Source organism: Oryza sativa, chromosome 9 (assembly GCF_034140825.1).
Source record: "Oryza sativa Japonica Group chromosome 9, ASM3414082v1".
In the NCBI taxonomy this organism is placed as follows: Eukaryota; Viridiplantae; Streptophyta; class Magnoliopsida; order Poales; family Poaceae; genus Oryza; species Oryza sativa.
In genome coordinates this window covers 17,223,059-17,250,300 of record NC_089043.1, presented here as the reverse complement: position 1 = coordinate 17,250,300, position 27,242 = coordinate 17,223,059, and the positions used below count along the sequence as shown (strand labels likewise).

At 41.7% G+C, this 27,242-nt stretch overlaps 3 protein-coding genes across 3 annotated transcripts; 2 read left to right on the top strand and 1 right to left on the bottom strand.

The window, feature by feature from the left end:
* The first annotated feature begins 366 nt into the window (after positions 1–366).
* LOC136351706 (uncharacterized) lies at positions 367–2,452 on the top strand. Its single transcript, XM_066303976.1, has 4 exons — positions 367–844; positions 946–1,042; positions 1,389–1,659; positions 2,399–2,452. Exons 1-4 carry the CDS (start codon positions 367–369, stop codon positions 2,450–2,452), a joined length of 900 nt encoding a protein of 299 aa, XP_066160073.1.
* Positions 2,453–4,276: 1,824 nt separating this feature from the next.
* LOC4346932 (nucleobase-ascorbate transporter 6) lies at positions 4,277–8,462 on the bottom strand. The gene is made up of 14 exons (XM_015756981.2): positions 7,875–8,462; positions 7,239–7,336; positions 6,902–7,078; positions 6,690–6,790; positions 6,519–6,594; positions 6,373–6,432; positions 6,103–6,287; positions 5,923–6,019; positions 5,732–5,818; positions 5,586–5,644; positions 5,389–5,480; positions 5,199–5,276; positions 4,937–5,097; positions 4,277–4,830 (listed from the first exon to the last, which is right to left on the bottom strand). Exons 1-14 carry the CDS (start codon positions 7,975–7,977, stop codon positions 4,612–4,614), a joined length of 1,593 nt encoding a protein of 530 aa, XP_015612467.1. The 5' UTR covers positions 7,978–8,462; the 3' UTR covers positions 4,277–4,611.
* A 14,989-nt stretch (positions 8,463–23,451) lies between these two features.
* LOC107275764 (uncharacterized) lies at positions 23,452–24,578 on the top strand. Its single transcript, XM_015755682.3, has one exon. The coding sequence runs from the start codon at positions 23,452–23,454 to the stop codon at positions 24,499–24,501; it is 1,050 nt and encodes a 349-aa protein (XP_015611168.2). The 3' UTR covers positions 24,502–24,578.
* The last annotated feature ends 2,664 nt before the right edge of the window (positions 24,579–27,242 follow it).

The window sequence follows — 27,242 nt, the reverse complement described above, 5'->3', positions numbered from 1 at the left end:
ATTTCTGAAGGACCTTCACGTAAAGTAACACCTCATGGATACTGTTTGTTAGGAACCTCGATCGAATTACGCACAAAGAGGAGGGTTTTTTCGCAAAATCGCCACCCCTGCACTGTAGCTATCCGACGTGGACACGCCGAGCGGCCGCCCAGCCCGCCACTCTTAATAGTTTCTAATACTTCAATACTTTGGAAGATGAATTTGATTAAAAAGAAAAGGTGAGTACCTATTTTAAGTACTAGATGTGTAATCCATTTTCAGTTCCATTCCATCATATACCATTTTATGGCTCCCAACATTTCTGCCGAGCGGGCTTCAACCCAGCAGGATATGCTTCAGATGACAAGGGGATATTTCCAAGGGGTGATGGGCACGACTGAGTCTGATGCTAGTAGGAGGGGGCTCAATTTTCAGAATTTAGGCTTGGAGCAGCTGAACCTAGCAGAGCTAGTGGAGGACTTCGGGGAGGAGGAAATTTGGAAGACAATTAGAGACATGCCGGCTGAAAAAGCTCCTGGCCCGGACGGTTTCACAGGGCTTTTCTATCAAGCTTGCTGGGATACAATCAAGTGTGATGTCTTAGCAGCCCTCCAGAAATTCTTCTCCGGCAATTCGCAAAACCTTGAGAGATTGAATTCGGCTGTGATCATCCTTCTTCCGAAGAAAGAAGCGCCGGCGCTCTTGAAGGATTACCGACCAATAAGTCTGATCCACAGTTTCTCAAACTTGGCGACCAAGTTGATGGCAACAAGGCTGGCGGGCAGAATGGGGGACCTGATTCCGTACACGCAGTCGGCCTTCATAAGGGGACGCTCGATCCATGAGAATTTCATGTTTGTCAGAGGCATGGCTCGTCGTTTTCACACGGAACACCAGCCGATGGTCCTTCTTAAGTTGGACATCTCAAGAGCTTTTGACTCGGTCTCTTGGCCCTTTCTGCTGCAGCTGCTTCAACACAGAGGGTTTGGTATGCGCTGGTGACGCGGGGTTTGTTCGCTGCTATGCACGACACGGACGACAGTGGGGATGAATGGGGAGGAATGTGACCCGATCAGTTTGATGAGAGGGTTGCGCCAAGGAGATCCGCTGTCACCACTCCTCTTTGTGTTGGTGATGGACGTCCTGCAGGCCCTGGTAAACAAGGCAATCTCAGCTGGCGCCATGTGCGGGATGGGAGGCAGGCTGTGGCCACCAGCGATTTCTTTGTATGCTGATGATGCGGTCCTCTTTTTCCGGCCGATGCAGCAAGATACGTGGGCAGTGAAAGCGATCCTTCAACTCTTTGGGGAGGCAACTGGTTTGAAGGCGAATTTTGCGAAGAGTGCAATCACAACAATCCGATGCTTAGAGGATCAGGCAATTTTGGTGCAGTCAATTCTGTGTTGTAGATTGGAGCCGTTCCCAATCACTTATCTGGGCCTGCCGCTTTCACTCCGGAAGCTCACGAAGCAAGATGTTCAGCCTTTGTTGGATCGGTTCTCTAAGAAGTTCGCCGGTTGGAAGCCTAAGTTCCTATCCACTGGAGACCGTCTGACCTTGATCAAGTCAGTTCTTTTCGCTCTGCCTGTTCATTACTTGTCGGTGCTCGAATTACCGCAGTCTGCAATCAAGGAGATTGATAGGAAGTGTCGGGGATTTCTGTGGAAGGGACAGGAGGAGGTGAGTGGCAGGCATTGTTTAGTGGCATGGAAATCGGTCTGTATGCCATATGAAAAGGGCGGTTTGGCGATCAAAAACCTAAACTTCTTCGGCATGGCGTTACGGCTTAAATGGTTGGCAAAGAGAGGAGAGCATCGCGACAGACCTTGGACAACCGTTGAGACTAAGCAGCCGAAGGAGTTACATGACCTGTTCTTCTCAGCCACACGGCAAGTGTTGGGAGATGGGGAAAACACAAAGTTTTGGCTTGCGGATTGGCTGCCAATTGGGAGCATAAAGGCGAGATTTCCGTTAATCTTCAGTCATGTGGAGCGCAAGGGTTTGACAGTGGCGAGAGGACTACAGAACCATAGGTGGGTGCGCGACATCAAAGGAGCTCCATCCAACCGGGGCATTGGGGAGTACTTTCAAATTTGGGATGCGATCCAGGAGGTGCAGCTGCGAGGAGGGGAAGAGGATGAGACAATATGGAAGTGGGCCTCGAATGGAAGATTTACCCCTTCCTCTGCCTATGACATGTTTTTATGGCAAACACAGAGGCGCGTTGTGGCAATCTAGTTTGGCACACGAGAGCACCGACAAAGGTTAAGTTCTTTATGTGGTTGGCAGAAAAATGCCGTTGCCTAACGGCCGACAACCTGAGCAAGCGCGGATGGCCACACCATCAAACATGCTCACTATGCACCAGCAGCGACGAGGACTGTGAGCATCTCTTTGTTTCCTGCCCATACATCACCAGAGTATGGAGGATGATCAAGGGTTGGGCTGGAATTGGCATCCAACTGCCGGCTGAAGCAGGGTTGGAACTAGGGGAATGGTGGCTCTTGGCGCGGCAAGGAGTTCAGACCAGCTGCAGGGGCGCTTTTGACATGCTAGTTTTGCTTGTCTGTTGGATGGTTTGGAAGGAGAGAAACGCACGTGTTTTCCAGAGTCAGAGCCGGACAGCGGGTAGCCTCTTTGCTTTGATTAAAGAGGAGGTTATGGTCTGGAAAGAAGCCGGGGTTTTCAAAGTTTTAGGAGAGTAACAACAGCATGATGTAATTGTTTTTTCTTTCGGGAAGTTGCCCTTGTGACAACATCCTTTTACTTCGACAGCCTCTTGTCGAAGTTGGAACCTTGTAAATATGTACATACCCCTTTCTTAAGTAAATTTGGTCCGCCTAGGCCCGGCTAAAAAAAAAACATTTCTGCCGGTTGCTATATTTGCGCTATTCGCACAATGCAATTTGATGCGGATAATTCTATTGGGTCTTCTTGTATGATGATGATTCATGATTGGACCTGTGTATAACCATGACCACTGCAGATGCAAAATCATCAAATGCCATCGATCTGCAACTATTGTGACATTTTTGTATCATGGGCTTTGTACCCGTAATCAAATCTCTGATCTTGTTCCTCTATTTCAGGAGCTGTATCATATCATATGGCATCATGGTTGTTGAGGATTTTCCCTATGATGATAGAAGGTGTTGTCATCAGCACTGAGGATGGGCCTCAACTCCATGCAGATTTTGGGGGCTCTGATGCCATCATCTCTCCCATTTTTGGGGGCCAGATTTCAATTGCCAGCCACACAAAGCCCTAGCAGATGGAAGTTGGCATGCCAAGAATACTAGGTAGTAATTGGTATCAAGTCTCTTCGTCATTGAAACTGCAATTCGGTTGTGTGATGAGATCCATGCAAGATTTGAAGTGTGCCAATCAAATGACATTTCAAATCAGTCACATGATCTTTCTGTTGGAGACACCTGTGCTGCCATTTTATCACTGGATAGGTGTGCTCTGTAGGATTCGCTGCTGTCAACTTGCTACTATGAATTTGGCATCCTCTGAAATGGAAGATTTTTGGAGGATTTTCATATAATTTGAACTAAATCCTATGAGAGTCATGTGAAATTCCTGACTGGTGAATTCTGAGGTGGCAATATTTGAAATGGATACTTTGTAAAATTCCACCAAAACATCGTAACTTCTACGCTGTAAATTACGACTCGGTCCAATGTGCTAGAGCTTAAAGCATGTCAAGTCTCATGCAACAAGCCAACAACTCAAAGGAGACTGGATTAAAAAAAAAAACTCGAAGGAGACTGCAAGGCATAGGCCCAATGGGCTCTTATGAATTCCAATCTGTAGGCCCATCCCCGAATTCCAGATGGCTTCTTTAACAGTTGATTAATAACCAGAATACAGAACAAACATTGCCAAGCACATGGAGCAATGCAAGGTGCAAATTAACAATTCAGATGGAACTGATAAGCCGTGCAAAACTGAATTGAGTAACTAAAAATAAATAATTTATGAGTAAAACTTTTATATACGTGCTTATAGTGATTTAAAAGCTAATGTTGGAAATAAACTACGGTAAAAAAACTTATAATCTTATGGTGAAAAAACCCTCAAAATTAACTCTAAAATTGAGTATTAAAAATTAAAATTTAGCTAAGTTTAAATTTTGGCTACGGCTATAAGCCAACGATGGAGCTGTCTACAAGTAACAGGAGTAGGAATAGCATAAAACGCTTCACTATTTACTTAACCCAAAAAAGGGCAGAAGAACATCAGGCCAGATTGCTGATGATTATTACTCCTATATCTGTACTGAGGAAGCCACATGTGCATTGACAGCTTCAGTATTTTACTCACTAAATTGCAGATCAGCATCAGGTCATATTGTTAAATGTGATACTAATACTATCCGATAGAAAAGCCACATGTACATTGGGTCATTGACAACTTGATAAGAGAAAGACCTAGGTAATGACACATAAATCATTGTAGGACAAAAAAATAGACATGATATTCCCATTCTAAGGCACATCTCCGTTGTCCAATTAGTAAGATTCGCCTATTATAAGTACACAAAACTGACGCACAGCAACACTGAAGAAGGCCAGCAGAATTATGTTCAGACATGAACCATTTTTGCTTGGGTGACATTTGCTAGATCATTCAGACAGCAGGGAAGAACTTGTTCAGATTGAACGGTAACGAGTAGAATTCTTCGCTCCTCGCGTCTTTCTTGAAGCTCCTGAATTTGTCCCACCAATGGTAGCCTCTATCCTTCCTCACCGTGTTATTGTGCGTCTCGATCGTGTTGTCGAGGAAGTAGGCCACAAGACCCGCGACAAACGGCTTCGACGAGAACGGCACGTTTATCATATCATTGAACTGAAAAAAAAAGAGAGAGCAAAGATTATCATCAAGTGATCAGAACAAAGAACAAGCTATGAAGAAAAAAAAAGGAGGATTCTGTAGGATGTAGTATTTCTCATACCCATCTGGCACCAGTGTGCACTGGTCCATAACCTGCAACAGCTGTGTACTCATTGAAGTACTGAGGAACTGAGATCCCCATGAAGAAAGCAAAACCCAAGATGAATTTGGTCCTGAAGCTGTTTAGGTTGCAAAACTGAAGGAAACTCAAACCACAGGCACCTGCGCATGGAAGGAACAGTGAATCATTACAGCGGAATAATATGTTGAGAATTATCAGATGAAGGAACTGATGTTTATTTGATTCAGGCATCTCAACCTACCGACATAAGCGAAGAAAATACAGTACATGCCCGCAAATATAGGCAATGGAATGGATGCGAAAAGTGCTCCAAATTTTCCTGGTTCATCAAAATAATTTATAATTAGCCTAGCCAAGTGTGGCAGAGAAAATGACTTCTACACAACAAAAAAAATATGTTAAGATAGCTATAAGGACATGAGCAGAATTACCAAGGATAGCAAAGAAGATCATGAAACCAGCAGATATTTGCACTACTCTCCTGCTGCCAACATGTGTCAAAGCGAGTAAACCAACATTCTCCCTGTGAATACCAAATTCACACTCCCAGTTAGAAAAAGGGAAAAAAAGGAACTATCTGAGCAATCAAGGATTGACGGTTCTAATTATCCACTAACGCTATACTTACACTGAAACTGAGGTTCCATTGGCCGTCCCAAAAAAAGAATCAATCAAGATGCTGATTCCCTGAAGATAATGTTTTAGGATAATCAATGTAACAAATTGAAGATGGGACAAATTCTATGGTACAAAAGGCACAATTGATTCACTTACCTGCCAACCGATGCCCCGACTAATGATTGATGGAGGTATCATAGTTGCGCTTGCATACCTTGAAGCAGCAATGAAAGCTCCAGTTGTCTACAGGCAAAATTTTATCATATTATTACTTCTAAATGGATAGCTTAGAATGCATGCTAGCATAGCCTTTTCTTTCTATTCTTGATTAAGTACTGCAGACCAACCTCCACAAGAGCAATAAATGAAGTCATCATCATTGCAAAGGCTTCACCAGCATCAAAAGTTGGAGCTCCCCACTGAAAGGGATAAGGAACTCTAATCCTACAATAAAAAATCAACACCTTGTAAGGATTTCCATCGAAATAAAAGCACGGAATAATACTATGGTTATTCTAGAATCCTACCAAGGAGCTCCTGAAATAAGGCCTGAGCGATCAACACGGCAATGCACCTGTGTCTTTGGTGGAGCATTCTTGTAAGCACCGCTAATTGTGAGAATGTACGCGTAAAGCCACACTATCGAAACGGTGAAAAGAACACCAAACCGGCCAAAGATAGGCTTCCCAAAATGTAACACTTGAGGCAAATACTATCAAGAATACAAACATGATCAGTATGTAAAATATGTTACTATTGCTCTGACTATGCAGAGAGTAGTAAAGTAACATTAATACCTGAGAAAATGCAACAAGTAGGATGAGTTCTGGAAGACCAATTTCCACACACTTAGCTACCTGCATCCATTTTTCCAAAAAAAAAAACATGAAGGTATATTCAGGATTTAAAAACATAAAAAAATAGAAGGAGCAGAACTACTAACCCCTGGAAAACCAAGCTCATAAAGCCCAAATCCAACAAGTGAAATAAGAGGAACCGCAGACAATGGACTCAACAACCTGCAAAAATAATACAGGACAGTTAATTGCAAAAATCAAAACTCTACACGACACAGCTCTAGCTTCAATCAAATAAAGACCAAAACCATACCAACCTAACAACATTGCGCCAGAGACCACTGAAACCAAGTATCATCTGAATCGTCGACGCGATGATGAGAGCACCTTGTGTTCCCCTCATGGTCCGTAAGAATTTCTTTACAACAACAACAGCAGAAAAATGTTAGCTTTCACCCCCCCACAAAAAAAAATGTCATAAATAGACAGAGACACCGCTAATCCGAAGACCAAAACCACTGGGCACTACCTCACGAGGGTCTGCTTCATTGTTGTAACGTCCAGCCAGAATGATCGAGATGGTTGGTGCGACGAAAGTGTATGAGCCACCCATCACAACGGGGAGACGAGACCCGAAGAATGTTTGGAACAAGGTGTTTATTCCGGCAACAAACAACAGCGTCTGAATTACCCGAGCTTTTTCATCCTGATATAAAGAAGCAATTATTCAGATATTCAGCATGTAGAGGTTCAATTTTTTTTTGTGTAAATTAACACTGATAAATCTTCAGTAGTACTGAAATCAATTGTCAAGCAAGTGAATAGAACTAAGAGATGTACTGTAACACATAAGTTTTGGGACTCACATTTCCTCCTCCCATCTGAGGTACAAGTGCACTCGGTATGATGACAGTGGTGCCCAGCATAACAATGAAATGCTGGAATCCTAATATAATGGCCTCGGCTGCATATAAGATAAGATAACAAGTTCAGAGAAAAAAAATAGCATATATACTTGAACACATCTCTGAACTGAACATACACACAGTTTACTGCTAGGCAACTGCATAAAGAATTTGCAATTCAAAACCCTTTTTATGATGGATTAAAACTTTAAAAGGTGAACTTAATCTTTATAGACTAGTTAATCAAAAGTCTCCTTTTCCTCAGCTGAGCAAAGTAAGAAAATACTAGAACTAACGAGAGAAAAGAAGAACAAAAGCATGTCGTACAAACTAATACACAATTTTATACGCAAAAGCATCAGCATCAAACCAAAAGTAGGCCAAAAGTTCAGTACTAAAACATTCCACTTTCACATAAACAGATGATCACCACACGTATCCACCGATGAAAAACTCAAGCATCAACCAAACAAAAGCATGGACAAAAAACAACACGAAAGGACAAATCACAAAGAACACTTTAAGCAGCAATCGAGAACTCGAGATCAGAAAAATTAAGAAACCCTGAAGTGAAGTAGAGAAGCAGAGCGCACGTACGCCATGGCGGAGGGCTGGTGATGCAGAAGGACACGCTGGCGAGCTGTTCCTTGGGCGGGTGCGGCTGCAGCTCGTCGGCCTTGGGCGGCGGCGCGGCGGCCATCCTCCTCCTCCTCCCCCAACTCCGGCTACCTCCAAGCTCCCCAAGAAAAACCTGTCTACTGCTCTCACACCACCACCTCGATCACTCCACTCTCACGAGCTCCAAGAAGAAGCTCCTCGAAGAAGAATCACCCACCCGGTCAATCTCTCGCTCGCTTCAGTTTGACGGGACAGAGACAGCAAAAGAACCAGCTAGCCCCAACTCAAGAAGCGGCCAAGAAGCCAAGAAGCAAGAACCCTCACGAGGAAGGAAAGAACAATCAATCAACCACCCACCAACCCGACTTCGCAACAGTGGAAAAGGTAGTAGAGAAAAGCAGCAAGCACAACGGAAAGAAGAAGAGGAGGAGGAAGAAATCTGAAATGGTGCGCTGCTCCTACAAAACGGAATCTGTCATCCCACAGAAAAGAGCCTCTCCCCCCTTTCTCTCATTCTTCTTGATCCGGTGATTAAGCTAATGGAAATTCTGGAATAATCAGCCACACGCCGGCCAAGCTGGAAGAAAGAGGAGTAAGTAGAAGACGATCAGTGGAGCATCCCGAGGAGGCTTTTGCCGTGGCAGAAAGGAGGTGGCCGCAGCGTGGCCGAGGCGAAGCAGAGGAGAACGAAAACGACGGCTCTCTTTCCTCCTCCTCCTCCCTTTTCTTTACTCGCGCGCTTTCTTTCTTCTTCCCGCTTTAAAGCGCTCCTCGGCTCGGGCTTTCTTCCTCGCTCGGATTCTCTCGCCTACTACTTCGCTCGCTGCTGCTTCCCGGCGAGGCAGAGTGAGAGAGATGGATGACCTGTATGCAGACGCGACTGAATTTCTTGCGAGGCTACGAGGTTTTTTTTTCAGGGTCGTCAGTCCTTGCCGTTACTGTGCGACTGTGCCGCTGACTTTTGGCTCATCTTGGCCGTCCACTTTTAAGTAACGGATGGTCCGGATCGGCTGGCATGATGTCATGTCGTGGGTAGTTATGTAGTCCTACCTGCAAATTGCAGTCTACTACCTCCGTAAAAAAAAAAAGACAAACTATGGTTTTCGTCCGTCTTATATGAATTTTTTTATAATTAGTATTTTCATTGTTGTTAGATGATAAAACATGATCAATACTTTATGCGTAACTTATCTTTTTAATTTTTTTCATAATTTTTTCAAATAAGACGGACGGTCAAATGTTGGACACGAAAATCATGGTTTGTCTTTTTTTGGACGGAGGGAGTATATAATGTATCAAAAACAAAAAAAAAAGATTTTTGCTGAGAGAGCTCTGGAATTTTTGTTTACCAATAAGTGTAAGTTGCAACTCTCACCATATGAATTTTTTTGGTCCATGTTTTAGAGGGATTTAGTAGAGCAGCGCCAAATATGTGGTCATGGAATATAACTGTATGACTTTATTAATCGTGAAACAACATGTAGTCTAGTGGTTGCAGTGACCTGAGTAGCACCCAAAGCTCTGAGTTCGGTTACTAATTTAAAAGGGCTACATATTTCTGGTTGGATATAGAGGCCGAGTAAAAATACCCTTCTCTACAAATAAAGACTTTATTAATCAGGGTTCATTTGTGAATAAGAATTCTGTGAGCTAGGAATTTTTTGCGTGTATAGTGATGTATATGTTGTATGTGTGTTGGTCTTTCGGGTAATCGCAAAAGAAAAAGGAAATCTGATTTGTAACAAAGTTTAGATTGGTGGGGTTGAAGGAATTGATTCTCTATAGCTAAAGAAGGGGTATGATAGGTTGTCTATTAAAGCAGCTCTAAGAAAAAGCTTCAGTACCATATCAAGAGAAGTGTCCCTTAAATCTTGGCTTAATGTAAGCTGACAACAAGGAATTTTTGTCAGTACCAACTATCACCCTCCATCTAATAAATAATTAGGGTAGCATTCCCATAATTCCGTTGAGTAAATAAAGAGCATGATTGGCCAATGTAGCATTTCCATGAAGAGCTGTTTCCAACTGTTTTTGTCATCGAGTATGGGTGGATGTGTATGTCGAAGAATATATTCAAAGGGAATCAGCAAACAGGGGACTTATATTAGAACTTACTCACAAAAGCAAGACAGGAGAATCTTAGGCTGTGTTTATATCCAGCGGTGAAAATTTTTGACGTATAAACACATATTTAAAGTATTAAATATAGACTAATAACAAAATAAATTACAGAATCCGTCAATAAACTATTTAAAGTATATGTACACATATTTAAAGTATTAACTACTAATAAGAATTTATTAAGCATAATTAATCTATCATTAGCACATGTTTACTGTAGCACCATATTATCAAATCATGGAGCAATTAGGCTTAAAAGTTCGTCTCGCAATTTACACGCAACCTGTGTAATAAGTTTTTTTATATTTAATACTTCATGCATGTATCAAATATTCGATGTGATAGGGTGAAAAGTTTTTACGTAGGAACTAAACAGAGCCTTAGTTGATTTTTTTTTATAATGGCTTCTTATTAGTAGTTGAATGTCTGTATTATTGTCAATGTTTGCATTAGAGTTGGCTGGTATTTTCCCCACTTGTTTGTTTTTATTCATTGATAGAACAATTATTATGCCCACCTTTTTAGTATAACTGTAGCTGCTGACTTTTCCTATTCAAAATTCGACTTTGTTTCACTTGAAAAAAGAAAGGAGCGTGTTTTTATGACCCTTTTCAGCCAGCTGCCCTTTATTTTTTTTTCAAGGATCCATGATATTTTACCGGTTGTGATTTCTTCTACACCATATCAAAGTACCGGTTGTGAAACATACTCTCTTCATCCCCAAATCTAAATATTTCGGTGTCAAAAAAAATCTAAATATTTCTATTTTTTTTTTAAAAAATAGGGTAATTAAATTGTGAAAGATTGTGATGGTTTGAGAAAAAATATGTAAAGTTAAATGGGAGATGTTTATGCATGATTGGTTGAGATAATGGTGCAGATGGAGAAACAGCTATATATTGGAACAAATTTAAACTCTAAAAATAGCTACATTTTAGGATGGAATGAGTAGGAATTTTACAGGAACTATTTCACTTCTCTCTGAAAAATCTCTAAATTTCTTAATTCCAAAGGAGGTCTAACTAATTTCGGCAAGGACAAACTAATGATTATGTGAAATAACGGTAGAGAAGTAGGGCCATCCCATCAAACCTTTATATATAGCCTATACATAAAAAGTGGTCACAATGAGAACATCATTTGCCCTGGATCTCCAACCAATTCATTGATAAAATTAAAAAGAAAGATAGAGGGAGGAAAGATGATTGGCCCCTCCATTCCAATTTCCAAGTGTGACCATGTTCATCATGGGGGAAAAAGGGACAAAATATTGGATAGAAAAGGTCATGGTGCACCACACTACTTAACCCATCACCCTCTGAATTGATGAGGTGGTAGATGCCTATCAGAGGCCAGGAAACCATGCCTCAATCAGCTGGCTAGCTTGGCATGGCTCCTGTGGCCTTGTGAGCCATAGCAAGTGCAATCATGCAGGTTTCCAGTCACATATCCAGTCATCAATGCCTTGCATCTACTAGTACTCCTAATTACTCTATTACTCCACTAATTCCTGGAGTTATTTGTACAAATCATTCAATCCAATGATCAGGACCGGTTGATGTAGGGATGGTTCGGTATGGCCTCCATTTTCTTACCCGGAGAGCATGGATACTCCAACTGACACGTGGCTCCATCTGAACCGCCGGATTTTGATCTAACGTGAGAGCAAGGCTGAGTGGTTTTTTTAGTACTTTTTTTAAGATAATGAAAGAGATAGAAATCCTCTTCTACATGTTGTCATGAAAAACGGACTGCTCAAATTCAAACATGTGAAATCTTGAAAGAATCAAGAGGCGGTGGTGTCTCACTCTCCCTCTGCTCCCATTTATTAAGCCAAGATTATCACTTGCAAAACGAGTTTTTAATAAATAAAAGGCATATTATCCATTGGAAAAGGGAGCGACACATGCTGGTCCTTCGCTTTGCCTGATGCTTATCTCACCCAAAAAAGAAAAGTTTCTAGGATTGGAAGTGTCACGCATAAGATTAACAAGAATATCTATGGGAGGTGAATATCTGTTTCAGAAGGTGACGTCTCCTCGCTTCATGCATGTTGTATAATATTTAAAAAATTAATAAAATAAATAAATATGCGATGGCAAGCTTGTAAGTTCAAATTGAACTTACATAAGTAAAACAAAAATAAAATAGTAATTTAGACTGTGGGTAGTATTGCGTATGTACTCCCTCCTTCCCTAAATATTTGACGCCGTTGACTTTTTTAAACATGTTTAACCGTTTATCTTGTTAAAAACTTTTGTGAAATGTGTAAAACTATATATAGACATAAAAGTATAGTTAACAATAAATCAAATGATAGGAAAAGAATTAATAATTACTTAAATTTTTTGAATAAGACAAACGGTCAAAATTTTTTAAAAAAGTCAACGGCGTCAAATATTTTGGGATGGAGGGAGTATTATTTATAGCCAAATTTGTTACTTTTGTTTTTATACGTGCAAATCGATTTGAGCTTGCATGTTTGAAGAGTGATATAGTTTCATCCTTGTCCTAATAAGTCAAAGCCAAAATTCAAATTTTCTAACTTAATTTTATTTAAGTTAATATTAAGATATTTTTAATGTATTTTTTTTATCAAATCAGGTCACTAAGAACATATATAAAAGTTTTATTTATAAATTAATTTTTGTCCTCCAATAAGCAATTTTGGCTTATTAAAAATATGAGCAACCGATGAAATTGGTATGTTACATATTTATGTATCGAATCAGTTATTTTTAGATTTTTCTTAACCAAAAAAAGGGAAAAGTACGAATTACACCACCTGAACTATTGCGGTAGTACAATTTACCCCCCATAAACTATAATACCGGACATTTGACACCCCCAAACTCTTAAAATCGGATAAATTACCACCCTAACTCGATTTGAAGTGGTTTTCAGCCTACGTGGCACACACGTGGCGATACAATCAGCAAAAACAAATAAAAACTGATGGGCCCACTTGTCAGCAATTTTTTTCTCTCCTTCTCTCCCTCCCTCTCTCTCTCGGTGAACAGAGGCCACGACTGGTGGGCGCGAAGGCGGCTGCGGGCAGCGGGTGGGAGAGGAGTCGAGGCGGGCTGGGACGGAGGCGGCAGCGGGCGGGGACGGAGGCAGCTGCGGGCGAGGAGCCGAGGCCGGAGGTGAGCGGGCACAGAGGCCGCGGCGGGTGGCGGGTGAGGAGCTGAGGTAGGCGGCGGGCTAAGCAGGCTGTACCGATCTCCATCCCTCGAGCTGAGTATGGGGGCGCCGTGTGTCGTCTGTCCTGCTGCTTCCGCCGCATCCCGATGAGCACCCATCCGCGATGCACTCATCTTTCCAGGAGTTCGCCGCCGCGCGACCTGTGCCCACACCCGAGAGAGAGGGAATCTCGTCGAGCTCCACGTTCGCCCCAACTCGGCCTCCGTGGCGTGCAGCCGCCACCCGGTAGCGCCCTCCACCGCCGACACCACTATGCGCAGGACAAATCGCTCCAAATTAGACCGAAGGAGGTAATTCGTCCGGTATTAAAAATTTAGGCTGAGTAATATCTGGTTTTTGGTTCAAATAGTAATTCAGTCGACCGTGATAGTTCAGGGGTAATTCGTATTTTTTTTTAAAAAAAAAACGACCAAGTGATTGACAGCGGCGTGGTGGTACGAGCCCAAAAATTCAACCGTCCAGTATATACACGCGTGGAATACCGAAGGCGTGTAGCTGTCGTTATCAGCTCAGGCGATGGCTTTGCCTCCTCTCCAACAACCATCCATATCCTCTTCTTCTCGATGGATCCACGTAAAGAATTAAGGGAGACGTGTCACTCGCCCAAGAGCTAGCAGCGTTGGTTAATTTGAGAGACGTCGATCGGCTGTGCTGGCTAGTAACTAGTACTCCCTCCGTACTATAATATAAGAGATTTTGAGTTTTTACTTGTAACGTTTGATCACTTGTCTTATTCAATTTTTTTTTACAAATATAAAAAACAAAAAGTTGTGCTTATAGTACTGTAAATAATAAAGTAAGTCACAATTAAAATAAATAATAATTTTAAAAAATTTTAAATAAGATGAGTGGTCAAACGTTGTAAGAAAAACTTAAAATCCCTTATATTATGGGACGGAGGGAGTCCTGTATTAGTAGTGGAGTAGTAGTACGCGAGAGCTCTAGACACATTGCACGCGTCGTCTTTGTCTCCTGAAGATTTCGACCTGCACCTCGCGCGCGGCTGGGTTTTTTTTTTTTGTCTTGAAGCTAGCGTGGACGGTGGTTAGATTTCTGCACGTATGATTCCAAGCTCTCGATTCCTGTTGTTTTAATTTGTTCGGTTTGTGGGGTGGGTGGTTCAGGACGGGTGGTCTGGTTTGATTGATCAACCACGGTATCTTTTCGTGTGATTTTCTGATGAAACCATTTATTTGTTCAGGAACAACAGGTATTTTCAATAACTTTTCACGTATACGTTGAAAAGTTTCCGAAAAAGATAAGTTGAAAACTTTCTAAACGCGATAGCAAAATATATACGAGTTGACGAGTACTACGAGTTTTGTGATGGATCAAATAGTAGCAGTAGCAGTTCAGTCCGGCGGCAAAAGAGAGGCCAAGTCAGGGATGAGCGCCGCGCGGCTTTTAAGGCGTGAATTCTGCGGGCGCAAAGCGAGACAAAAAGAGAGAGAAACGACTCCAATTCACCGCTCCAACACCGACGCCCACCTACGTAATTACGCGCTCGCATCATCGCCCACCACCGAGACGGCACGACGTCGCCTCGCCTAGTCGCCTCCCCTCCCTTCTCTCGCGTCGCGGCGCAGCGCAAGCTGATCGTTCAGCACCACAGGCCACAGCCGCACAGGGCATACAGTAGTCAGTAGGCTGCACGATTTCCTTCACCGAATTTACTCCTACTAATACTGCTGCTGTACCGTGTACGGTGTAGGAGTAGTACGTTTCTCCGGGCATGCCCAAGGCAGGGAGCACCTCCATCATCCACATAAGCAAAAGTAATCAAGCACCTAGATAGGTATATGCCTCACACGGTGCAAGTTATACCCCCATCTTATTTTTATGTTTCAGCACCTGCCAGTCCGTCACATTTTGCATTTAAACTCTTGGATTATTTTTATTTGCTTATACATCCAATATTTGCAGTATACCCTCTAAAAACCACAAAGATATATAACCATCAAACCCTCCTCAGTCCTCTCATCACATCTCCACTCTCGTTCTCTCCCCGCGTCTCCTCTCTCTCCGGCTCTCCCTTCGCCGACACCGCCTCTCTCCCCTCCCCGGCGGCGCCGCCTCTCTCCCCAGCACCGGATCAAGGCGGTGGCAGCAGATCGAGCGGCGGTGTCACGGATCGAGGCGCGGCGACGCTGGATCGAGGCGGAGGCGGCAGATCGAGCGGCGGCGGGGACGGATCGAGGCGTGGCGGCAGCAGATCGAGCGGCAGTGGGGGCGGATCGAGGCGTGGCAGGGGTAGATCGAGCGGCGGCAGCGGCAGATCGAGGTGCGGTGGCGCGAGGTAGTTGGCCTCAATGTCCCGGGGCTACGGTATGTAGCGACGCCTCTCCCTCAACGCGGTTCCTCATCCATTCTTCACCTTTTCCTCATCAAAAGCTGACAAATCCACGCAAACTTCTCTGGGTGTCGCAGCGCTATGCCAGGATGCGGTCTCGGCCAAGCTAACGTGAATATACTCCTCGCGAGGGGGTGAGACCACGCTTGGAGCGTTGGGCATGCCCTCAAGTGTTTGTGCCCTCAAGAGTTTAAAAAGAGTTCGCTCACCGTAACGGCAGAAAACGGCGAGAGAGTTGTTCTGACAGAGAACAGGGTGAGGCAAGGCAGGCAGAGGCCAGGAATCATGACAGCAGAAAACACTGATGTGATGCGTAACTGACCAGATTCCATCATCCAATTCTCATTCAGAGATGATCAGAGACGTCCGTCCATCCTGTCTCGAATCCTTTTGGCCTTCCCCGAACTGTTGTTTTGCTCACATCACGCTGCCAATTGCATATGCCATGCCCATCAGGGTCCGGCAAAGTACGTGCTCCCAGTCTGCTACCACGGCACTCTGCGTACGTTACGCACCAGCGAGGGAATTCGTGGTAAATAAATAAAAAGCCCACTGATATCCGAGGCCACTCCTATCCTATCCTATCCTGTCGGTGCTTGTATCAATTGTAATGTACCCTTCCGAAAAAAAAATAACCAATCTAAATTTTTAGCTAGGATTTACTACCTCCGTTTTAAAATAATTATAATTCTATATTATTTAGAATATATTACCTTCATTCTAAAATAAATATAGTCGTGGGTATCCATATTTAACGTTTAACCATCTGTCTTATTTGAAAAAAAATATAAAAAATAGTCACACATAAACTACTATTCATGTTTTACCAACTAATAATAATAAAAATACTAATCATAAAATTTTTTCAAATGAGACGAACTGTTAAACTGCACTTATTTTAGGACGGATGGAGTACTAAGGTTTGAGTAAAAAAACTATATTACCCTTCATTAAATGATGTATAGGTGAGAGTGTGAGAGTGGTTAAGAGTAAGTAGAATAAGGAGAAATCTAAATAAAAGGTCATTCAGGGAATAATTAGTACTCTAGAGTGAAAATTATTTTTGAACAAATTTTGTATAGAAAATACAATTATTTTGGGAAGATATATTTTTGTTAAGGAGTACTGTGCATGCCCCAGCTGCCTTTTACCGGCACAGTACTCATCGAGCGGAATCTGCACACACTGTTGTGACGAGACAAGTCGTTGCATGTTTGCAGGTTTCACTGTGTGGTCCACGTTGGAGTACTAGCGTAGCCAGTAGCGGCAGCGAGGTGCTGCTGTAGAGTACTTGCGTTTCAGTTGCAAGATACTCCTCGTCTCCTCCATATGGCAGTTTCTTTTGAAGATATACTACTACATCCATCCTAAAATAAATACTGAAAATCCGTGTCCAATATTTAACCGTCCGTCTTATTTAAAAAATTTATAAAATTTTTTTAAAAAATTAGTTACACATAAAGTACTATTCATGTTTTACCATCTAATAACAATAAAAATAGTAATCATACAAAATTTTCAAATAAGACGAACGGTCAAACGTTGAAGATGAACAGTGCAAAACTGCACTTATTTTGAGACGGAGGGAGTAGAATTTATCTCTATTTTTATTGACATGCTTTTAAACAGCTAACTCTGAATGGTATGTCCTATACGAAAAAATTTTACTATATAAAAGTTGCTCTAAACTACTCCATTCATTTTAAAATAGAGAAATCCACTACTCCATTCCTACATTTCTGGATAGGGGCATATCTAGATACTTAAGATTAGGATATGTCACATCTGGTGCTAATTTATTATATTTTGGATGAAGAGAGTATCAAAATAAATTTATTTCTCAAATTTATAATAATTAAAATTTAATTAATCATGTAGTAATGATTTCTCTTCTATATGCTTACTTAATCTTCATTAATTGAGTACACCACCATCGTGCAGCAGTCAAATGGCAATAAGAGGAGTAGATACTCTAATACGGAGTAGGTGAAACAATAGCCGTTTCAATTAAAAGGATTAACGGCAACATTTTATTCAGAAAGTAATTCATTTCAACCAATCCTCCAATCCACACAGGCGAATTCATACGAGGACATTGACGGATGGACGGAAAGATTGAAAAGAAAAAAAGGATCAAGTTAGTGGCTATCAGAAATTCCGAACTTGGGCCTCCGTCGAACGATACGCACCTGGGTCGGCCCGTCTTGTAGCCCCATACGCAGCGCCACGATCCAGCCTTCTACGGCACAGCCCAAATCAAATCGAAAACAATTTTAGAACTTATATAATTAATTAACAACACAAAACAACGTGGCTGAAGATAAAAATGATCGCAACATGTTGATGAAAATTGTTGCCTAAAAGTTATTCCCTCTGTTTTTGATATTTTTAAAGTTAAACTTATTAAAAGTTTAACCAAGTTTCTATAGAAATATAGTAAAATTTATAGCGCCAAATTAGTTCCATTACGTCTTACATTTAACGTATTTTGATAGTTTTTTTTTAAAAATATCATTATATTTTTCTATAAACTTAATCAAATTTAAAAACGTTTGATTTGGAAAAAAAATAAAACAATGTATAATAATGATGAAACAGAGGTAGTAAGAACGTGACAGAACGGTGTCGATGGCCTAGATGGTCTAGTCTGTTGTGTTTTGAGATAAAGGGAGATGGTCAAATGTCTCGATGGCCTAGACGCTGCCATCCTCTACTGGATGCTGTCATCACAAGCAGGTTGGTTTCATCATGCCTCAAGCGGATCAGGACCCCAGCGGTTGTAGTAGGGACTACAAATTTAGTAGTCATTGGGTGACCGTCATATCAAATAAGAGCAGCTCAGATTCGGCCAGGGTAATGTGTGCTACTGTAGCCCGCACATTTAGGGCTTGTTTGGTTGCTATCCTGAGCAACCTGCCTGAGCATTTTACATCCCTGAGAGTAGCCTGAGCTTAGATAGCAAAGTTACCTGGTCAGGCATGTCTCCCTGAGAGTAGTGTGTTTGGTTGATGCCCTAAAAATAAGCCTGATGGGATACAATGGTCAGGTGTTGTTTGATTCAATTTGTGCCTGAGATTATACTTGCCAAATGTTAGAGAAGTGAAGATATTAGGCTTTTATATTCACTTTTGAGAGCAAGAAGGGGGAAAGTGATGCCCATTTTTTTTACTTGGTCAGTACATGGGGTGATCAGGCGACCAATTTCCTAGGCCTGACTTAGGCGTGCGCACTTAGGCAAGTTTTATCAGGCCAATATCTTCAGGGCACCAACCAAACACAACACAGGCAAGTCACAGGCTTGGACTCAGGTTTCAGGGTAGCAACCAAACAAGCCCTTAGTCCTATTGTGCACTGTAGCATGGTCCGTAGCGCTAGCAGCCAGTTGGTGACGTGGCACATCTCTTTGACGTTCATTAGCTTAACGAACGATTGTAGATGGATATAACTGTTTAAATACCGTCATTGTACTAACAACTGCACTTGATCGGAGATGGCCATTGTTCCCAGGCTACCGTCGTGGTCAGTGTGTAGCATAAACATTGTGATTTGCCGTGAGATAGTAGTCGAGAGGTGATAGGCCGACCTTCTTTCTGGATGTCGAGGAGGAACATCGTCGTCGTCTCCAGCGCCGGCGAGGTGCTCAGTACAAGACCTAGCCCTGCGGCGTCTCGAGGAAGGTGTTAGAGTGCATCTCGGGCTGCAGGCTGATATCGTTGGGCGTCTTCCCGTCAAGCAGGCTATAGGCCATCGCCGGTGAGCCTGGTTGGCCGTCGGCATGGCTCTGCTACACCAACAAAGGGTAACCAACAGTGAACAACGGGATCGATTCGTCTGCCATTGTTGTTGACGAGAGTACGAGACGATTTCAGAGTCGCAAACGAAAATCTCTATCACTACGGGGAAAACACGTAATATCCGATCGAAATAGGGATACGTACATGTACCAGCAAAATTCTGCATGAACACGGCACGTTAGTTAACCATTGATGTTTTGGAGTAGACATATGTTGGACTCCGGAGAGAGTTTCTGGTCAACTCCAAGAGTACTTCAAAATTATACTCCTAATAGAGATATCTTTGACGATACTTCTTTACTCTTAAACACAAATTCTTCATCTACTTATAATAACCATCAAATAGGTTGGGCCAAATAGACTAAGGTTGGGCCAAACAGACTAGTGGCCTTTATAAGAAAAGGGAAGAAGTTTTTGTTAGAAAAACTTGATTTTCTTGATAAAAAATTATGATGAACTTTGTTAACTCAAGTGGAACTTGATTCTAGACTTTATTTGAAGAATAAGCTATCCTGTTTTCTAAGGGAAGAGGAAATTAAATGGTATTAGCGAGCTAAGACTAAAAATATTTTGGAAGGGGACTCGAATACTAAATATTTTCATTTGGTAGCAAATGGTAAGCACAGGAAAACAAGGATTTATCAGTTACAGGATGGTGATTAGGTAATTAATGGTGATGTGAAAAGGCGCAAATCACCACTTATTATAAAAGTCTTCTTTAACGTTAGATGAAAGCCAAATAAGTGATATTCCACAGGTCTCTCAATTAGAAAATAAAGCTTTAGTACAAGTTTTTTCTGAGGAGGAAATTTAAGATGCGATTTTTCAAATGGAACATAATAAAGCTCGGGTCCGGATGGATTCTCAGCTGAGTTTTATCAGATTTTCTGAAATGTTCTTAAGCCCGATTTGGTTGATTTATTTGATGATTTTCATAGTGGTAATTTACCTCTTTACTCTCTTAAGTTTGGTACTATTATTTTACTACCCAAGTGCAATGAGGCTTTGAAAATTCAACAATATATGTCTATTTGTTTACTTAATATTAGTTTTAAAATTTTTACTAAAGTTGCTACAAATAGAATTTCCGGAGTGGCTCAGAAGGTTATTAGTCCCACACAGACAACTTTTATACCTGAGAGGAATATTATGGAGGGTGTTGTTATTCTTCATGAAATGATACATGAATTGCACTGATAAAAAAGAGTGGTGTACTTTTTAAGATTGATTTTGATAAAGTTTATGATAAAGTAAAATGGTCTTTTGTTCAACAAACTTTGAGAATGAAGGGTTTATCACAAAAAATAGTGTGATTGGATTGCGTCTTTTATCAAGGTGGACATGTTGGCATTAAAGTCAATGACCAAGTGGGATCAAATTTTCAAACATACAAGGGTTTAAGGCAAGGGGACCCGTTATCTCCAATTCTTTTTTATATAGTTGTTGATATGTTAGCTATATTAATAAAGAGAGCAAAAGATGATGGTCAAATTTCTAGAGTGGTCCAACATCTGATTGATGATGGTTTATCTATGTTACAATATGCCGATGATACTATCATTTTTTTAGAGCATGATTTATAGAAAGCTAAAAATATGAAATTGATTTTAACTGGTTTTGAAAATTTATCTGGCCTAAAGATAAATTTCCACAAGAGTGAATTATTTTGCTTTGGCCAAGCTAAGGAAAGTCATGAGCAATATTCAAATATTTTTGGGTGCAAACTAGGAGATTTTTATGTTAGATATCTTAACATTTCTATGCATTTTATAAAGCTTAGTAATAAAGATTGGTTAGCAATTAAACAAAGAATTGAGAAAAAACTTAGTAGTTCGAAGGGTAAGCATATGCCTGTAGGTGGAAGATTGGTTTTGATTAACTCTGTGTTATCAAGTTTAGTTATGTTTATGATTTTGTTTTTTGAGATTCCTAAAGGGGTTCTTCAAAAAATTGATTATTATAGATCCCATTTCTTTTGGCAAAGTGATGAACATAAAAAGAAATATATATTGACAAGATGAGATACTATTTGTCAGCCTAAAGATTAAAGGGGACTTGGTGTTCATAATTTAGAAATCAAAACCAGTGTTTACTAAGTAAGTGGTTGTTTAAATTAATAAATGAACAAGGTGTGTGGGAAGATCTTTTGAAAAGGAAATATCTTGATACTAAATCTATAACTCAAGTTGAGCGGAAACAAGAGGATTCCCATTTTTGGTCAGGATGGATGAAGGTTAAAAGTTCTTTTCTAAATATGGGTTCCTGGTTTATTAACAATGGTGAACAAGTTAGATTATGAGAGGATAAGTAGTTAGGTGATTCATCTTTAAAGGACAGATACCCATCATTATATTCCATAGTTAGAAGGAAAAACTCCTCAGTTGCAAGTGTTATGAGTATTGTTCCGCTTAATGTCTCTTTTAGGAGAGCATTAGTTGATCAGAACTTGATTAGATGGTTGAATTTATGTGCTTCAATTGTGCATGTTAATTAACTTAACAGTGGAGGATGATATATTTAGATTGAATTTTCATCAAAGTGGTCAATTTTCAGTTAGATCTATGTATTTGGCTCTTATTAATGGGCATATCGAGAGAAATAAGTTTATTTGAAAACTTAATATGCCTCTTAAGATTAAGATTTTTATGTCATATCTCCTTAAGGGGATTGTTTTAATAAAAGACAATTTGGCTAGGAGGAATTGGAATGGTAGTTTGAGATGTTGTTTTTTTATGAAAAATGAAACGATTTACTATCTTTTCCTAGATTGCCATTTTGCCATATTTATTAGGAGATCTATACTATTTGCATTTGGATTATACCCTCCACGTAGTATATCTTATATGTTTGGGAATTGGCTTGTGGGTGTTAATAAAAAGATCAAGGAACTTATTATTGTTGAAGCTTCTGCTGTATGTTGGGCTCTCTGGCTTAGTAGAAATGAAATGGTTTTTGATAGATCACCTTCAAAATCTTATTTGCAGGTTCTTTCCAGGGCAACATAGTGGGTCCGGGAATAGACTCAACTACAAAGGTATGATGATCATATCAAGTTAATAAAAGATATGTGTCATAAATTTGAGTCGACGATCATGCTACTCTTTGCAAACTTCGGGTGGAGATTCACCAATAGAATTTAGTAGTTGTGGGGGCTTTATCTTGTTTGGTTTTTATTAGTTTGCTTTTACTTTTGGTTTTTTACTTTGGCTTCATACTCACGGTGTAAGTTTGTTTTTATGTGAACCTAGTAATAATTGGCTGTAGCTCTTAAGCAAAGACCGAAATGTTTCATTCCATTATTAAGAAAAGACTCGAAATTAATAGTCTTACATTAAGGCTTTGTAAAAAAAAATATTTGGGCCTAAAAACCACTCCATCCTCCCACAATACCTTTATATTTTGGGCTTGTTTACTGTGGAAAAAAAACCTTTATGAAACTTTAATAATGCTAGGATAAGATGTTTAATTAGTTTGATACCTTACCAAATTTTAGTGAAAACCAATTTTGAGAATATAAACTTCGAAATTACCAAAATTTGATAGGTTATATTATATTGGTGATGGTATGTTTAGTTTGTTTCCTCCGAAATCTTGATAATATACTACCTCCATCCCAATAAAATTACATTTCTAGCTCTAAGGCTTTATCCCACAAAAATTGTATTTCTAGCCATGTGGGGCCCAACAAATTGATTCATCTAGATAAGTTTCCTTACGTTCTCTCAGCTTATAATTTAAGTATGCTAATTATATGGGTTAATTCTCTCAAACTTCCTTTTAATCATTTGTATATATGGAATGTGTGCATGCAATGAGTTCATTAAATAAGGTCATTGTGGTCATTTTCTAATCCTACTGTTTTGTCCTAAATTAGCTAGAAATATAATTTTTATGGGATGGAGGGTGTAAAAAATTAGATAAGTTGAGTATGGAACGATGCCCGTTAATGTTTCTTCCCGATCATCAGGCGCAATCCATCGCGGCCACTCGGCCAGGAACATGTATAGGACTCAGACTCGGAGAGATTTACGGCTAATTTAAGGCACCCTGATTAATATCCGGTGTGTAAAATTTTCGATCGATCTCGATGGCGAACTCATCGACAGCGGCGGCCGCAGCTTACCCGTTGCTGGTGCAGAGATATGGCGTTGCTGGTGTCACTCCGTCGTCTTCGTCTTCGTCAATGGCGACGAGAGTCTTCAGTCTGCCTGCCATGAAGCTGCTCGACGTCAACCTTTCGGTGGAGATGTGCGGCAACACGTTCCTCGAGACGCCGCAGGGTTTGGTCCTCGTGCTGATGACGACGAGCTCGCCGCCGGCGTCGGCGTTCCTCCTCGACCCACGCGACGGGTCGAGGGTCGCCGAGCTGCCGCCGCTCGGCGAGGGCGAGCTCCCGGCGCATCGCCGGTGCGTGCTGTCGGGCCGGCCACCGGAGCCCGGCTGCGGCGTCCTCGTGTTCGACCTGGAGAGCCCGGCGCTGCTGTTCTGCCGCGTCGGCGGCGAGCGCTGGTCGAGGCACGGCTACGACATCGGGTGCTACGACCTGCCGGAGGAGTACTGCCCGGTGCCCAAGAGGAGGCAACTCTTCGACGTCGCCGGCGTCGGCGGGAGGTTCTACTTCGCCGAGAACAAGGGCGAGCTCGGCACGCTGGACTTCACCGGCGGCGGCGGCGGCGGCGGCGGCGGCGAGGCGGTGGTGGGGGCCATCGCCATCCCCGTCCTGGACTACTTCCCCGCCGGCCAGGTGATGTCCAGCTCGCTGACGTTCCTCGTCGAGTCGCGCGGCGACCTGTTCCTCGTCGCCATCGCCTTCGAGGGGTACAGCATCGGCGGGCCGTACGACGTCCACGTGTTCCGGATGGACTTCTCGGCGGCGGCGCCGGGGCCGGCGTGGCGCAGGGCGACGGACATCGGCGACCGGGCGTTCCTCGTCGGCGGCGACAACTCCAGCGGCGCGTCGTGCTCGGCGAGCGGGTGCGGGGTGAAGGCCAACCGCATCTACTGGATCAACGGCTTCAGCGAGGACGAGAAGAGGAACCTGTACGTGTTCAGCGTCGAGGACGGCAGCGTCGAGACCTTCGACACGTTTGAGTCTCTCCCGGGTGCACCTCGTCAGACGCCGTTCTGGCTTGTCTAGTTCTTCTGCGTGTACTTTTGTACGATTATCACGTGGTTATCACACGGAAAAGCTGATGCGCGATCGATCGCCTGGGCGATCTGGTAGCGATCAGTTCGCCCACCTGATTTTTTTCTGGCACCGCATTACTTTTCTATTTTAGTAAATTTATACACCTAAAGTTTATACACCTCAAGTTTACACATCTAAAGTTCAGGGACCAAAAGTTTATAAGTCAAAAGTTTATATATCCGATTCAAATTTAAATTTGAATTTAAATATTTTTTATATATAGTATTTCTAATATATATAAAGTTTATAGACCTAAAGTTTATAAAGTTTATAGATATAAAGTTTATAAGTCAAAAGTTTATATACGCGTTTCAAATTTGAATTTGAATTATGTCTGATTTAAATTTGAATTTGAATTCAAATATTTTCTATACATAGTATTTCTATACATCTAAAGTTTATACACCTAAAATTTATAGATCCAAAGTTTATAAGTCAAAAGTTTACATACCCGATTCAAATTTGAATTTGAATTCAAATTTTTTATATATAATATATATTTACATAAATTTTTCTAACTTTTGTTTTATTAAAAAAAAATTTGTGGTATACTGTAGTAGGAAAGAGAAGAAGGGGAGGAGAAAAGGGGAGAAGAGGACGTATAGGGGGAGGGGGGGGTGCGGGTGATCACCCGCGCATTAGCATCCCCCGTTATCACAGCCATTGTGTGTGGTAACTTTTTCGGTTTTTGAAACTACGGTATACTACATGGTAAGCTGTTTGTTAAACTGTGGGGGTTAGGTAATTACATCTAAAATGGTTTGGTAAATCCTAATCATGCGATGATATTAGTTATTGGTTTTTCTTGATGATGTCGCTGTTAAGGAACTACGGTTATTTTTTACCTATTAATTGCTACTAAAAAAACTAACATTTGCTGCAGGATCTTTGCAATTTGGGATAAATGTTACATTTTGCAGGATACTTAAATACATCTAAAATTTGTTTGATTAAAATCTTGCAAGTTGGCGTGTTAGGGAAAATTTGCCGAGATGGATTTTTATGTCTCGAGGGCACATTCCTTCGTTTTTTCATGTCACCTAAATAATATTTTTAAAACAAAATATCAAGATAGATTAATATGAGATATATCACTTCACAAATATGTCATGTCAAATTTAATTTCTACAAGTTATAAAAAATTAAGCTGAAACTAGTTAACGTACATTCAGCGATATATAAATAAATTCTACTTCCTCCGTTTCATAATGTAAGACTTTCTATCATTACTCATATTGATATAGCTATTAATAAATAGACAAATATATATGTCTAGATTCATTAACATCTATATAAATATGGCCAATAGCAGAAAGTCTTATATTATGAAATAGTCTTATATTGTAAAACAGATAGAGTATATAAGAATCCCAATTAGCTATGATCAGGTACGGCCACATCATCCGTATTATTCCAGCCAATAGAAAAGAAAATATGTGTGATATAAACCATTCAATTAAATCGGAGCATTAGATACTCTGCTAGCCCATCTTCACTTTATTATGATGGGATTCACACTCAATTAAAAGAGAAAATCCAAAGAAATTTTATTAACAAACGTCCAATCTTTATATACTAATATAGGGTATGTTCGGTTGTCGGGGCTGCGGCACGAACAATGCCTTATTCACTGTGCGCAGCCGCGGCTGCAGCCGGCCTACCGAACACTGCGATAAAAAGATGGTAGTGGTGGTGGTGAGTCTGTCATTACCACCACCCAACTACCATGTGGGACCCACAAAACTTTGCTTATTTTCTAGCCCCCACATGTCATAAACCTCGTCGAAAGAATAATATGACAATATAATATTATGAATTTTTTTTATCTTTACGAAATGATAGCAAAATTAGCACTGTCGGTAATATGGGCCTGGGGTACCCATACTGTGAGGAAGGGCTTGCCCCTAACAGCCATGTGGCCTTCCCCCGGGGAGGTTCGGCCCGAGGCAGGGCGGCGACCCTTCCCCACGTGTCCAGGGGTCAGGTCACCCCAACCCCCTCCGCGTGGCACCGTGTGCCACGCCTGGCGGGCGCTCCTAGTGCCCACCTAACAGCACTAAAGGTGGTCTGAGCGAGCACCCCTCCCCCCACGTGTTACATTTAATGCGGCGTGGTGCGACAGACTGGTCTGTGACCGGTCAAATGACTGATGTGGCCGGGGTAGTGCGCCTGCCCCCTGGCTGCATGTCAGGCGGCCAGCCGCCTAACACCCCCCCTCACCCCGTCACATCACGATGGTGAGAGGCAGCTTAGCCTCTCACGTCAGCCGGAGACGGTTTGCCTAACCCGTTTAGGGCAGGGTTCCAACTTCCCGGTATAAATGAGGACCGAAAAGTCCTCATCCCTTAAATGCCGAGTGACAAGCGCATCGCCCGTGTCAGCTGGATAGATTCGGCAGGCCCGACGGCGCAGCAAGGCGTGTAAGAGACTACCAATGCAAGGAACAAGACTTGCAATCAATGTGATTATCCTCCCTAGATAGGCTCGGCGGGTCCCTGTGGTAACCCCTTGAGATATAAAAAGAGGTCCTGGCCTTATGAGGGAGGGGATGAGACATTTTTCACTAGAGCAGTCTCCTGCCCCTCATGATAAACACCTTCTACTCCAACAAGGAAATCTTGTAATCTCTTTCTCACAGTCAGCATAACATAAGAGTAGGGTATTACGCTTCTCAGCGGTCCGAACCTGTT